We start from the raw sequence: 13,837 nt of genomic DNA, 5'->3' as shown, positions 1-13,837 counted from the left end.
TTTTTACTAATTGTGTTCTGTAAGTTCGTGCTAAGACCAACGAGTGACAAGACAGGCAACTCTACCTGTGCAACTCCACCGACGCAACGACACGTAAGGCACATTTTTATCTCACTGCTGACCTACATTGACAATGTGTTTCCAGAGAATCCCAGTAATCTGCAGAAGGCGCAGGCCTTTCAAACCCTCCAACCAACGCAGAAACCTGGCCAACCTTCAGCCACTACAACCGAACACAACTTCAATCACCTCCTTCACTGTTGGTCTCTGGAACTGCCAGTCAGCTGTCAACAAAGCAGACTTCATCTCTGCTTATGCTAGTAGTCTCTCGGTTGACCTGTTGGCACTAACAGAAACCTGGTTGAAGCCTGAAAACACAACCACTCCAGCAGCACTCTCAGCTAACTACTCATTTTCACAAACCAGTCGGCTAAAGAAAAGAGGAGGCGGAACAGGGATCCTTATCAACAAGCATTGGAGCTATGCCCCCCTGCTGCCTGCCAACAACTACAGCTGCCTGGAATACCATGCCATCAAAGTCACAGCCCCAATCAAGGTGTCTGTACTTGTGATCTACCGTCCCCCAGGAACACTGCGCGACTTTATTGAGGAATTGGATACGCTGATCTCCTCCATTACGGACCTAGGCGGCCCCCTACTTGTCCTCGGCGACTTCAACATACATCTAGAGAAGCCGTACGCCACAGACTTCAAGGCCCTGATGAACTCATTTGACATTCAACTAGCCAGCTGCCCCCCGACACACAAGAGTGGTAACCAGCTCGACCTGATCATGACTAAGGACTGCCAAGCGGACAACATCAAGGTAACACCAATGCATGTTTCAGACCACTTTTTCCTCCATTTCACCACCTCCCTACCCCAGATGTACCTGTCGTTCCGTCCAGAGGACACCACGGTTTCGGAACGCATCTCTGCCTGCCTCACCAATTTGTCAACATGGATGAAGGACCACCACCTACAGCTGAACCTGGCCAAGACAGAGCTCCTGGTGATCCCAGCTAAAGAGTCGCTCAGTCACAACATCAACCTCAAGATAGGCTCCACCATCGTGACCCCAAACAAAGTCGCCAAAAACCTTGGCGTCATGATTGATGATGAGCTGTCATGCTCCAACTACATCAACTCAGTCACCCGGACCTGTCGACTCCAGATGTCCAACGTACGGAATATCAGACCTGTGCTGACACAATATTCTACACAACGACTGGTCCAGGCCACGGTCCTGTCCCGCGTTGACTACTGCAACTCACTCATGACAGGTCTACCTGCTTGTGCGCTAAAGCCTCTGCAGATGATCCAGAATGCGGCGGCACGGTTGATATTCAATCAACCCAAAAGGACCCATGTTACTCCTCTATTTATTGAGTTGCACTGGTTACCGATCGCCGCCCGGATCAAGCACAAGGCATTGACCCTTGCCTACAAAACCATCACAGAAACGGCCCCAGCTTATCTGAAGGACCTACTAACAACTTATGTTACTGGAAGAGAACTGCGCTCATCCAGCACAAGCCGTCTGGCTCTGCCATCCAGTCGCTCTAGGTACTCCCAGTCAAGATTGTTCTCCGTTGTGGTACCCAAGTGGTGGAACGGTCTCCCAGAGGCAGCAAGACTAAGCACATCTCTTGCAGCCTTCAAGAAACAACTAAAGACATTCCTCTTTCGAGAGAATCTACTAGACCAATGCTTAACTGGCCTTGCCCCAGGGCAGACTCCTGACATTAGTTTAGTTTAGTTTGTGTGTGTGTGTGTGTGTGTGTGTACTCGTTATTTACTCTTTAAAAAAAAAAAAACTAACCCCTCTTTGCAACTGCACTTGTTGTTCTGCATATCTCCTGTGCACTTTGTATTTGCTTGTGATGTTGGCTTGATTATGTTATAAAGCGTCTGCCAAATGCAATGTAATGTAATGTAATGTAATGCCCACGGATGCCAGGTAGCCCTCCAGGAGCTTCTGACGGGCCCACCAAGGATGTTAAAGGGACACTGTGCAGGAAATGGTCAAAAATGGTACTGCAACTATGCTGCTCATTGAAACTGGGTTGGCTAATGCCAAATTTGATATTTACATGAAAGTTTACTAAGTAATAAACAAATATTTTCTAGTATGGTCCAAGTAGAGTCATTTTTTGCAGCTAAAAATGGCTATTTTTGGAAATTCAAAATGGCGGACCATGGAGAAGATCCCCCTTTTCCTGTATGAAAAGTGCAATTTTTCCGGTCATAATGAATACTTGATGATGGTGTTAAGTATTCATGAAAAAGGTACACTCTAAGAAAATTTCCCTGCAAAATAACGGCAGTTACTGGCAATTATATTTACCTGTAATTCTACTGTTATTTCACACCAAAAAACAAATACAGCTCATTGCTGTTTAATGTATCACAGTATATAACATTTTTTCAGCAGCAATTGAACTGTTAAATAACAGAACTCTACAGAAAAATAACAGTACATTTCAGTTAAAAAGTTGAATTGTACTGTGTGATGACAGGCAAATACTGGGTCATAGTTGTATTCATGAATATGGCCATGGCAACTTCCCACCCCACCCATCATTCTCCATAACTGTGGTACCCTGACCATGTTACCACCCCACCCTCCCATCGTTCACCATGACTGGAGTGCCTTGAGCATGATACTATGGCGCAATGCTGTATTGAGAAAATTGTTTGCGGTGGTCCTTTGAAAGTGTGGGCATGAATAAAATTTCAGAGTACGCAGTGCTATGTTACAATGATAGTGTGCAAGGTGGGCTTTTTACTGTATCTCTTGATGAGCCAATGATGAATATAGCATTGGTCAGTCTTTAAAAAAATATTTTGCACCAAGTAGCACAGCAAACAAGCAGCACTACAAGCTAGCTCTCAAAGCAATGCCTAATTTGCAGCAGGCACATTATATGCAACAATGCCACAAATGATGCCACATACAGCAAGCTTTCACAAAGAGGAAAGTGTGCAAGCATGTAAGCAAGCTTGTAGGCAAGCTTGTAGGCAAACAAGTGCTATGCTGTGCCATGCAGGCCAGCCATTGTGCAGTACTTACTGTTTATGCTCAATATGTGACTCAAAGTAATATTTTCACAGTAGTTGTCTGTGTTTTCGAAAAACAGTAGAATGCTGTTGCAGAATTGCCGTAAATAAACAGCTATTTGTTACAGTGTAACATTATTGAATGGGCAGCATGAATTCTGGAAATAAACAACTAAAAATCTCACACAGTGTCCCTTTAAAGAAAAAGAAAAAAGTTACACATAGAAATAAACTATTTCTGACATCTGAGTGGACAACCACCCCCCCCCCTTCCCACCACCACTGCACACCAGCTCTACTCCTCTGCTCCACACTCCACAACCCTGAGTCCCCCAGTGAGTGAGTGAGCATCTCTCTGAGTGTGTTACAATATGCGACCTTGCCTCCTCCACTTGTGTTTGTCTCCTCGTACCAGGAAGTAATATGTCATGATGACATCACTGACCACAGCATTATATTTCAATATCTTGCAAAAGCTCAATTGTAAAGCCTTCTTCTCATTTGCAATTGGGATGGTGAATGAAAAACAGTCCCCCAAAAGTTGTTGTGGTTAGGCTGACAGCTGGGAAACTTTATTGTTTTCTCCACATAGGAGGGGACAGGAGGTGTGGTGAGGAGACAAGCACAAGTGGAGGAGACAAGGTTGCATATTTTAACGCAGACTCTGGCTCCTCCTGAGTGAGTGAGTATCGCATCTCTCTGGCTCCGTCGCCGGACGGGTGTCAGCCAGCACCACTGCGGCTGCGAATAGCTCCCCACCGGGCTGCTGATGGGGGAGCACAATGGCCCAGTGTGGGGCCGGCCGAGTTACGGCCAGCACAAGGCAGCCATTGTGTCCGCCGGCGACATGTTGGGTCAATCACGGGCACCGGATGAAAAGCTCCCAGGACCAACTCTGGACGTTTGCCACATCATTACTGAAAGATGTTTTCATGAGCCTTGCTACAAGCCTGTGGAGCTTTTTTTTTTGCTAACCAACCAACCACCACACACACATGCACACACACACACACACACGCACGCATGCACGCACGCACGCACGCACGCAGGCACGCACGCACGCACACAGAGTGACAGAAACACACACACACACACTTTCCCTCCCACCCTCACTCCTAACGAGCTCAGATGCCTTCTCTTCTCTTCTCTGTGGTAATTGCTGATAGGATGTTGCCTGACTGACTGGCTGCCTTGGAGTCTTTGGGAGAGTTATGTTATGCCAGCGGTTCCCAAACTTTCTTCCCTTGTACATTTTCAATGTGGTTCGCGCAACCCCCATGCAAATATTTTGGTGTGCTGATGGCCACGCAAGCATGGATTCACTGCGCATTCACTTCACATTATGCACAGTTGTTTTGGGGAATCCTCTTTTCCAGTAGTAGGAGTTAAGCAACACTTCAGATGGACCCATCCAGCATACACATTCACCATACAATTAAAAACTACTTAATGTTCATTAATGCTGGATAAAAACTCACATATCCACCATTGCTCTATTCAGCTCGCGCACCCCCTTATGGCAGGCCACGCACCCCCAGGGGTGCACGCACCCCAGTTTGGGAAACCCTGTGTTATGCAATGCAAGGCGGATGAGCTGATGTAACGTGACACGCACGCCGGCTCGGGAAAGAAAGTTACTGTAGCACACTGCACCACTACATGATGGGAGAGCGGTTTGAGGGATTCATCAAAAATAACTTGAACTTGAAGTATGGACAACATGGTCAACTTTTGGATAACTTTTTACTTTCGTTAGTTGACATGCGGTTTTAATGAAGGAATCTAATGCATTACATATCTCTAAGCATATCAAAAGCACAAGTGTAACACATTATTTCATACATTTGGAAAACTGTCTTTTTCGGGTATGTAACATAACAAACCAAAACAAATTATGCATATTAAATGAGAAAATGTCACATGTAAACAGCAAGTTTACCATTTGGCTACCACAACACACACACACACAGAACAGGAACATCATCCATGCATAGGCTACAACAGGTGCATGCACAGTAACAGGTGTCTTTATAGGACTGACTTCTCTCTATCTGCTTTGCAGACCTCTGCCTTGGGATGGGATCATCTTGGGACCATAAACACACCACCATAGCTCAACAGCACTACTTCTCTCTCTCTCTCTCTCTCTCTCTCTCTCTCTCTCTCTCTCTCTCTCTCTCTCTCTCTCTCTCTCTCTCTCCCCCACCCCTCATGAACGCTCGCACACATGCAGGCATACACATGCACTGGCCCACAAGGACATTACAGAAAGTAAAGTAATTTAAGTAAAGTAAAGTCAAGGCTCTTACTTTTTTCCCATGGGTGACTCCCATGTCTCCCCTGGCGCCAGCCTCTGGAGCTGAGCTGCCACCCAGGCGGCACGAGAGACGCGAGTCCCCGAGCAGAGCAGCAGGACTGGGGCTACAGGACCACGGGCTACCCCCTCTACCCTCAGCCACGCCACATAGGCAGAGGAGAGGCACCGGAGGGGCGAGAGAAAGGGGGCAAAACAAGGGAGGGAGAGGAGAGAGGAGAGAGAGAGAGAGAGAGAGAGAGAGAGAGAGAGAGAGAGAGAGAGAGAGAGAGAGAGAGAGGAGGGGGAGGTACACTGCAAAAAATCTTGACAAGTTTATTTTTTCTTGCTTCAAGTAAAACATATCTTGTCAATTTTAATTAACATATCTTGTCAAGAGAAAATCACCTAATATACAGCATCTCTACTATATCGACTTTTAAACTGGAATTTTTAGACATTTTAGACTTCTTTAAATTTGTCCATGGAGCAAGTAATTTTTTCTTTACTTGTTACACAGTTCAAAAGTACTAGTTATTTTGTGATTTTCTCTTAACCCATTTTAGCCAAAGGCACCTGCAGAAAACGCCTCCTGAATGCCTAGTCCCATTTTGGGAAAAGGTGCTCTCTGCCTATTAAAACCTAAATATCTTAGCCTCCGAAGCACATAAAAACGTGAAATAAGTACATTTAAAAGCTTGAATCCTCATCTTAGAATATGTTCATTCAGCTTTAACGTACCCACATTTTTAATACAAATAAATAAAAATAAGTCGCTCCAGGCACCAAAGGTCAAACAAAGTATGTACGCAGCATCAAGCTAAAATGGGTTACATTAAGCAGCTTGAATGAAGATTAACAAGATACTTTTTACGCAAAACTAGAAATATGAACCTGCTGAGCAGAGAGTGGAGGGGGACATACAGTATGTACAACAACCCAAACCCTGACAATCAACACAAGTCAATTCAAGTTCAATTTTTTAATTTTATTTGGCACACAATGAGCTATGCATGTTAGCTTGAGCCCACCCACATTCCCTGTGACACTGCACAATGTAGTAGTCACCAGGACTGACGACAGAGAGGGATAAATGAGTCACTTCTCCTGGGCCCAGGAAGAGTAGGGGCCCAGAATTGGGTCCTCATTACATTGCACATATTGTGTGTGTGTGTGTGTGTGTGTGTGTGTGTGTGTGTGTGTGTGTGTGTGTGTGTGTGTGTGTGTGTGTGTGTGCTTGTGTTTTCAGATGTCAGCGGCCGTGCTAGTCACGATAGCCAGGCTATACTTTGCTGTGCATGTACTGGTACAGTGAAGTGTGTTCAATGTGCCTGCAGGGCTGAGGACCTGAGTGAGTTCTGCACAACTCATGCTGCATTGGCATGACGCGGAAACACCTGATGATAAACATCAGCAACAAGGGAAAGAGATGAGCAGTGCACATACCAGATACTGGTAGCAGAGTCGTAAAGGCTGGAACGATGCCAAATTCGTACATAATATGGCACACAGTAAACTACTACTCGCATTATAGAAATGTATGACTTACTAGAACAGGGGTGTCAAACTCAAATCGACCGAGGGCCAAAATCAAAATCTGGAGCGAAGATGCGGGCCAAACAATATTAAAAAAAAAAAATGAAAATGGACTAAAATTGCTCATGTTTAAACAGATTCCCATATAGTTCAAATGTGCCTGCACATATTCTGTTGCATTTGAGTGTGAGCTGTTTCAATGGCCTGGGCCCACTCATATTCCTGTGATATACGCATTTTCATGTTTTAATACGCTACACAGTTATGGTGTATGTGGGCCAACTGTAATACCACATTTGAAATGATCTCGCGAGCCAAATTTGGCCCCGGGCCTGAGTTTGACATCCCTGACTTACATTAAGTTTTTACGAGTTTTAAATGCCTTTTCATATTCTGTGTGCATACTTCACAAGTCAGGACAGTACTGTCAGTTACAAAATAATTACTGTCAGTAATTTAATAAAGAAGATTCATTTTTACAGCATATTTTCAACCAAAGTGCTTCATGGTTAGACCAGAAAATGTAATGAAATGACAAATGAACCAAAATGATATCACAGTAAATGTTACATGTATTTTACAATACATTACATATTCATGTAGCGAGCTTATAACAAATGGGGTAGTGTGGGAACGACAATAGATGCCAGTCAGGTCTTCTTGAAGCATCCTGAGATCTCGATAACTGCAGGCCACTTGTCAAAGGTGTTGGTTTTCTCATCACTTGAAATGTGCTGCGTGATGTGAAACCAAACACAAGAGCAGACATGGAAAATCATATGCATGCTTCATTTTAATTACAAAATGACCAACCTGCAGACAGAGAAATGTAGTACTACTGTGCACCTTTTTGCAGAACCTTCTTAGCTAGTGAGATCTTTCTGGTACCCCTTATAGGTACAAAAGTAGGCATAATATTAATGATGCATGATTGCAGTGCAAAAAAAGGTATAGGCCCATTTGAGTACAAATCTGGTCCTTACACAATTTATAGACGGTGGGTGTGTTTTTTTTAGATTTACATATTTGTAAAGATTGAAGATCTTTCACTGGTGTTGGTCAGGGCTGGGTGGGGGGCGGAAATTGTTGGGATTGTAGCATTGAGTTATTCGATGCTATTTGCTATTTGCTTTTTTTCCTTACTTTCAAAAATATAACAAAAAAACAAAACAAAAAAAGGTTCCAAAAAAAGAGATTGCTGAAACATTACAAGTAGGGATGCACCGATACCACTTTTTTGAAAACCGATACAAGTACGAGTACATTAATGTGTGCACTTGCCGATACAGAGTACCGATACCTTTTACCACCAAAACACAATGAAAATAAATCATGGCCTTGTTTTTTTTTTTAACTGTGATATTGTTATTGTCCATTTCCATGTAGATTTAAATGTTAGTAAATGTATGAGGTGGCACTTTTTTCCATTATGCTTTCAATTCCACAGAACGTGACAAGGTTTTACATTGTTTTGTGTAATAGCAGTATCGTTCCTGGTATCGGTATCGGTGCATCCCTAATTCCAAGTGTACCTTTTCAAATGCGCTTCCCTCTGCAGCCTTCTGTCCTGCGAAGACCCAGCCATCGCGAGCCCCTAGTGTCTGAGCAGCAGAGCTCCCCAGCCCTCGGAGTAGCTCACGAGACTCCTCTTTCAGTCTGAACAGAAAGAAAAGGTTAATTCAACTGCAGTAGTGTAGTGGGGATTTTTAAAGTGGGGGTACGCGATTTTTAACGTCATCAAATAATTCGGCAATTTATCATGTCAAACCCCCTAACTGTCCTTAATCTACCGTCATTGCTTCTCCGTTTTCAACTGTTTGGTCAATCAACTGCAATACTGCTCTGTGATCATTCCTTTTTGCATTCAAACATTGGCAGAATATTTTTTTTAAATCTCACTTCAGGAGAAGTAGGTGGACTGCGTACCCCCGCGTACCGCGCCCACTACACCCCTGTTCAATTTCAATAGTACTGTGGTGAATGGTTACCATTGGGTGCGGGGCTAAATTAGTGTGGAGAGCTTAATTGGCTGGAGGCACGCAGCTGATTGGGCTCACCTGTGCGTGAGGCTTGATATGGACCTGCAGGTGGTAATCAGCGAGAGACGCGGGGGGGACTCGAGACGGTGAGGCGCGCGGTCGGACACAAGTGGGAGACGAATTGTGCCGGTCGCGGTCATAGGATCACCGCCGGTGAAGATAGTCTATGGGGGGCATTTAGTCTAGGCTGTGTTGTTAATGAATTAGGTCCGCCGCTGTGCCCGGCGTCCTCACCAGAAGATTGTCTGTTGTCAAACAACCCGCTACCTGTTTGTGTGCGCTGGTCCTGAACACTGTTATCAGCGCGAGTCCGGTACCTGCTGACGCTTATGCTCAAGAGCCACAGACTTTATATTGCAGTGAGACTCTGATTGCACATAGGCCAGGTGCAGACCCCTGCTCGGGTGCGCGCACCAATCGACTGCTGGACGCTGCCTATAGTCCTGTGGACAACCAGACCCCAGGAAGGGGTCTTGAGGAAAACAGATAAGTTCCTCTTTTAAACCATTGATCATTGTGTGTGTGCGTGTGTGAATGTGTGTGAATGTATGTGCGTGTTGCTTTTATGGGAGGGTCGGACTAACAGCGGACTTGAACCTGGGGCTGGGGGGGAAACCTGTACACCTTATCTGGGCACTATAGTGTGCAATTGTGTGCTGTGGGTTTGATACCTGACGTTTACTGTAATGCAGTGATTTTGCCATGTCTTTGCTTGCTGTGAATTAGGCTAGTTATCTGAATGACCAGTGTTGCTGTGATGTTCTGCCGTGACCATAAGGGGTTATTGTTTGCTGTGCTGCACTCTTGTGGGAGGGTTCTGTCTCAGTCACTGTAGTTTAAGTTGCGCTGACCAGCTCTGACCAATGCCCGTTTTAGTGATGTGTATTAATAATAATTAATGAAATAAAGCTGTACTTTGACTTCCATAACTGAAATGACTGCTGTGTTCTGATTCCTCTGGGTAACTGCTCGTGTGATCCCTCTTTAAAACAATAATTATTACAGTACTATTGTGATGAGCAACACTTGTAATGGTATTTGAATTCAGATTGCTATTGCATGATTACTATTTTGACTACTATTTTATAGTGGTGTCAAAAATGATCGATTCTGCGATGCAATCCAATGCATTGCATGGACGATCCAGAATCGATCCGGCAATTTCCAGAATCGATCCGGCAATTTTTTTAAGTTTCAATTACTTCCATGTATATTTCGGGAGCAAATGAATGTTAAATTAAATAAAAGCACTTCAAAACATTGCAAGACGGACACAGACTTGATACAGAAAACAGCCAATAAATTGTTGCTCAGTATCTGACTATTTGTATTGCCTCATCATGCATTGCAATGCATTGTAGAATTGAATCGGATCGCATAGAATCGAATCGAATCGAATCGAATCGCTACCTCCCGAATCGTGATCGAATCGGATCGTGATGGCAGTGCCGATCCACACCACTAGTATATTATTTGAAATAAGCCTGGTTGTGAACGGTGTTGATTTGAACAAGAGGTAATTATGCTAAAGTCTTCAGACAAAGGCCCCTGTTATAAAGTTTGTGTTACCAGAATGGCAGTGACCAAGTGATCCAGGTAAAGTGAATAAAGTCCGCAATACTGCTTGTCTTCTGTGAAATTTAATGAAATTTAAAGAGCGCAACGTTTTGACCCTCAGGTCTTCATCGGGCAAAGAATTTCACAGAAGACAAGCAGTGTTGAGGACTTTATTCACTTTACCTGGATTATTGCTTTTATTATCCTGCACCTGACCAATCGGGTGGGATGTGCACACATCTACTCCTCTGAACAGCGACCAAGTGATAACATACTAAATATGTCTCTCTGTAATGTCGTAGTCGTGTAGTACTACGGTTTTCAATGTTCAAAGTCAAGGAGGGTCCCGAGGCAAAACTGCTATTCAAAGTTNTATTTTTTCACTCGCACCGACGCGTTTCGACTCACGCAGGAGTCTTTTTCAATGTGTTTTCAATGTTTTTTTCATTGACTGAACAGTATGCATAATGAGGCCACCGCAAGTTAATGGATAAAACATCAACAGGAAAGCACAAAGAGGAGGAGAGTAAAACGTACATGATGGATGGATCATCGTAGGATGCCACAAGCAGGATTTGGCCAGGCCCAATGCCTCTCAGGAAATCCAGCATCTTATCAGCTCCTTGGACGACACTCAAGAAATGAATCAGTGTTAATATCACTCAGAGAGTCCAAATTAACACGCCTAGTGTCGATCCAACTGTCTGAGTGTTAAATTATCACTGTGAAGTGTCCTGTGTAGCAATATTAATCATAAGGGTCAGCAGTTGCCTAATGGTAAATAGGTTCCGGATCCAGCAGGATAATAGGGTTTTTCACAGGATCCGGGTCCAGCAGGATCTTAAGCAGTGGATAGGGTATCCGGCATGTTACCTAAAAATCACGGTCTGGTGCATCTCTAGCCTAGGCTTTTCAGTCAGTCTTTCACAACCCCAATTGCTGCATGGAGTGAAAGACCTTTGGAAGCGGCCGTGGCAGGCAGTGTGGCAATAAGCCAATGAGTCTAAAAAATAGTTTGAGCCAACGTAATAAAAAGGGCCCACGTGTGCGAGTAGGCTATGTGTTTCAACCCTTTTGTAGGATCCGGTATCCGGTTCCAGATCCGGCAGGATCTCAAGCAGTGGATCCGGTATCCGGCAGGATCCTAAAAATCAGGATCCGGTGCATCTCTAGTAAATAATAATGCGGTTGGCTTTCGGACTGGCGGGTTGGTTCATGTCACGTACCAGTAAAGGATTGAATAAACACTCAAAGAGTTACTAGTGAGCAGCTGGCTTTTTCTTGGAGTTTTTAAAGTTATAATGTGTAGGATAGTGGAGGATAGGATAGTGGAGAAGATCCAACTGTTCGTGTATGAAAAGTCCAATTTTACCAGTCATGATGAATATTTAGCATTTGATGGGGGTGGTAAGTAGGTATATTGGCAACATTTGTGAATGAGCAGCATGAATTCTGGAAAGAAACAGCTAGAAGTGTCAGACAGGGTACCTTTAAAGACATTTAGTTAATTCTTTGAAGTACCTAGAAGAAGTCATTACAGTCCCTGGAGCAGAGTGGGGATAGGTGCCTTGCTCAAGGGCACTGCAGCTTAGGAGGGAGAAAAGGATTGGTAAGGTTGGGATTGAACCTACAACCCTCCAGTCCAATCCAAACCATTACACCATGGCTGCCCCACATACGGTATATGCAGTACATATAGACACAATGGCATCAAATGCACAATGACACAATGACAGCTCAGTACACAGTAATAGTATGGAACTGCACGTCTGTACCTGTATAAAATCCACTGCTTATAATGCCTCCACTACTTCCTGAAAGACAGAAGAAAAATACATGGGCAAACATTTGCCAACTATTCTGCCATTATTTCCACAACTGATATATATAAACAATATTTTAAACGGCAAAGGTGAATTGTTTTGTGCTGACAAGTAGGCCAACTCACTATTTAATAGTAAACCAAACAAGGTAAGTACAGGATGATTTGATTTAATTATTTGTTTTCTCAGTGTGCTTGAGATCATAACCACACCTCTATGTACTCAGTTTAACAGTTGATTTAAGTACATACAGTAACAGGTCAAGAGCAATGTCAACACCTGTCGTCTGGTCTAGTGCAAACCAGAAATAATAGACTGTAGGCGGCTACTCCTACTGTGTGTTGTGTGTGTGTGTTGTGTGTGTGTGTGTGTGTGTGTGTGTGTGTGTGTGTGCACAGTAGGCGACATATTGTACTGCATGTCTAGACGTTACATGTGGAGATGTAGGCCTACATGTGATGTGTACTTTACCGTATAGTTTATACGCCTGCTGGATACCTTAATTTGTTTTCTTTCCATATGAATTAAGAATCTGGAATGTTCTTCTCTACTCACCGTTCAGCAGCACGGTGTTCAACCCAATGCCCACGTTGATCTTTGTTCCACTCAGGATCCTAAAGGACATAATACAGCAGTGGTATGAATCTCTGAATCAATACCACAAAAAAACTCCTTTTATAAATGATTATCAATGAGCCCATTTACATTACAACAATAATCAGGTTATTGGAATAAAGAGGTTATTGGAGTAAACTGTTTATTATCGTTTACATGCAGTATTTTGGTAGCCGGGCTCCGCCCTACTGGTAACGCGACGCCTTCGGCTCAGCTACGCACAGTAGGGCCAGGAGCTTGCTCAATCCCGCTACAGCGGGATCTCCACCCACTTTGTCTGGAACCAATCAACTGAGCATTTCCAACCGTCCTGGGTAGAGGCGTGTTCAAGGCAGTGACGTGGTTTATGCAGAGACGTTCTATTGGGCTAAGAAATGTTTGGTTTAAACTTCGGTACAGCCCTCAACCAGTAGCAAGCCGAGGGAGGCGGGTTAACCAGGCCATGGAGAAAAAGTTCTTAATCGTTAAAATCCTGGTCAGACCAGAATCGCGGTACGTGATCTGAAGTCTATGAAAATCAGGCAAGTATTTCGGTTGCCTGTGTTCCACTCAAGTGTGTGACACGAAGCAAGAATTCAAGGCATGTGATTGGCTAATTATCATTTTAGAATGTCAATAACCTGATTATGCTGAATACATGTCTTGAGAATTCAGTTTATTAGCCAAAAACCTACCTGTGCGAATTGGATTTCTCATAAACTGATAACTGCCATAAACCGATTATCATAAACAAATTATTCAGTTTACATGAGCAATTGAGTAAACCGGTTATTCAAAAAAGCTGATCATAAACGGTTCATTGATGTGCATATAAACGGGCTCAATGATAGCTACTATATGTATCTGTCTGTTCACTTTCTGCACAGTTATTTTTTTGTTAACCAGCTGAAATTTCGGTAACACTTTACTTTACG

General features: G+C 43.8%; 1 protein-coding gene across 1 annotated transcript; it reads right to left on the bottom strand.

The window, feature by feature from the left end:
* Window positions 1–7,492: 7,492 nt before the first annotated feature.
* Window positions 7,493–12,913, bottom strand: LOC134463037 (protein FAM3C-like). Its single transcript, XM_063216290.1, has 5 exons — window positions 12,864–12,913; window positions 12,261–12,299; window positions 11,023–11,107; window positions 8,422–8,545; window positions 7,493–7,623 (listed from the first exon to the last, which is right to left on the bottom strand). The coding sequence occupies exons 3-5, from the start codon at window positions 11,094–11,096 to the stop codon at window positions 7,540–7,542; spliced, it is 282 nt and encodes a 93-aa protein (XP_063072360.1). The 5' UTR covers window positions 11,097–11,107; window positions 12,261–12,299; window positions 12,864–12,913; the 3' UTR covers window positions 7,493–7,539.
* Window positions 12,914–13,837: the final 924 nt, after the last annotated feature.

Source organism: Engraulis encrasicolus, chromosome 14 (assembly GCF_034702125.1).
Source record: "Engraulis encrasicolus isolate BLACKSEA-1 chromosome 14, IST_EnEncr_1.0, whole genome shotgun sequence".
Lineage (NCBI taxonomy): Eukaryota > Metazoa > Chordata > Actinopteri > Clupeiformes > Engraulidae > Engraulis > Engraulis encrasicolus.
The sequence above is the reverse complement of the archived record's forward strand: the minus strand, read 5'-3'. Positions and strand labels throughout refer to the sequence as shown.

Bases quoted from the DNA above. Each gene is read 5' to 3' on its own strand.
- LOC134463037 (XM_063216290.1), bottom strand. From the start codon at position 11,096: ATGCTGGATTTCCTGAGAGGCATTGGGCCTGGCCAAATCCTGCTTGTG. The intron at 8,546-11,022 runs GTACGTTTTACT...CTTTCTGTTCAG, and splicing joins TACGATGATCCATCCATCAT to ACTGAAAGAGGAGTCTCGTG. The intron at 7,624-8,421 runs GTACACTTGGAA...CACATCACGCAG, and splicing joins AGGGAAGCGCATTTGAAAAG to CACATTTCAAGTGATGAGAA.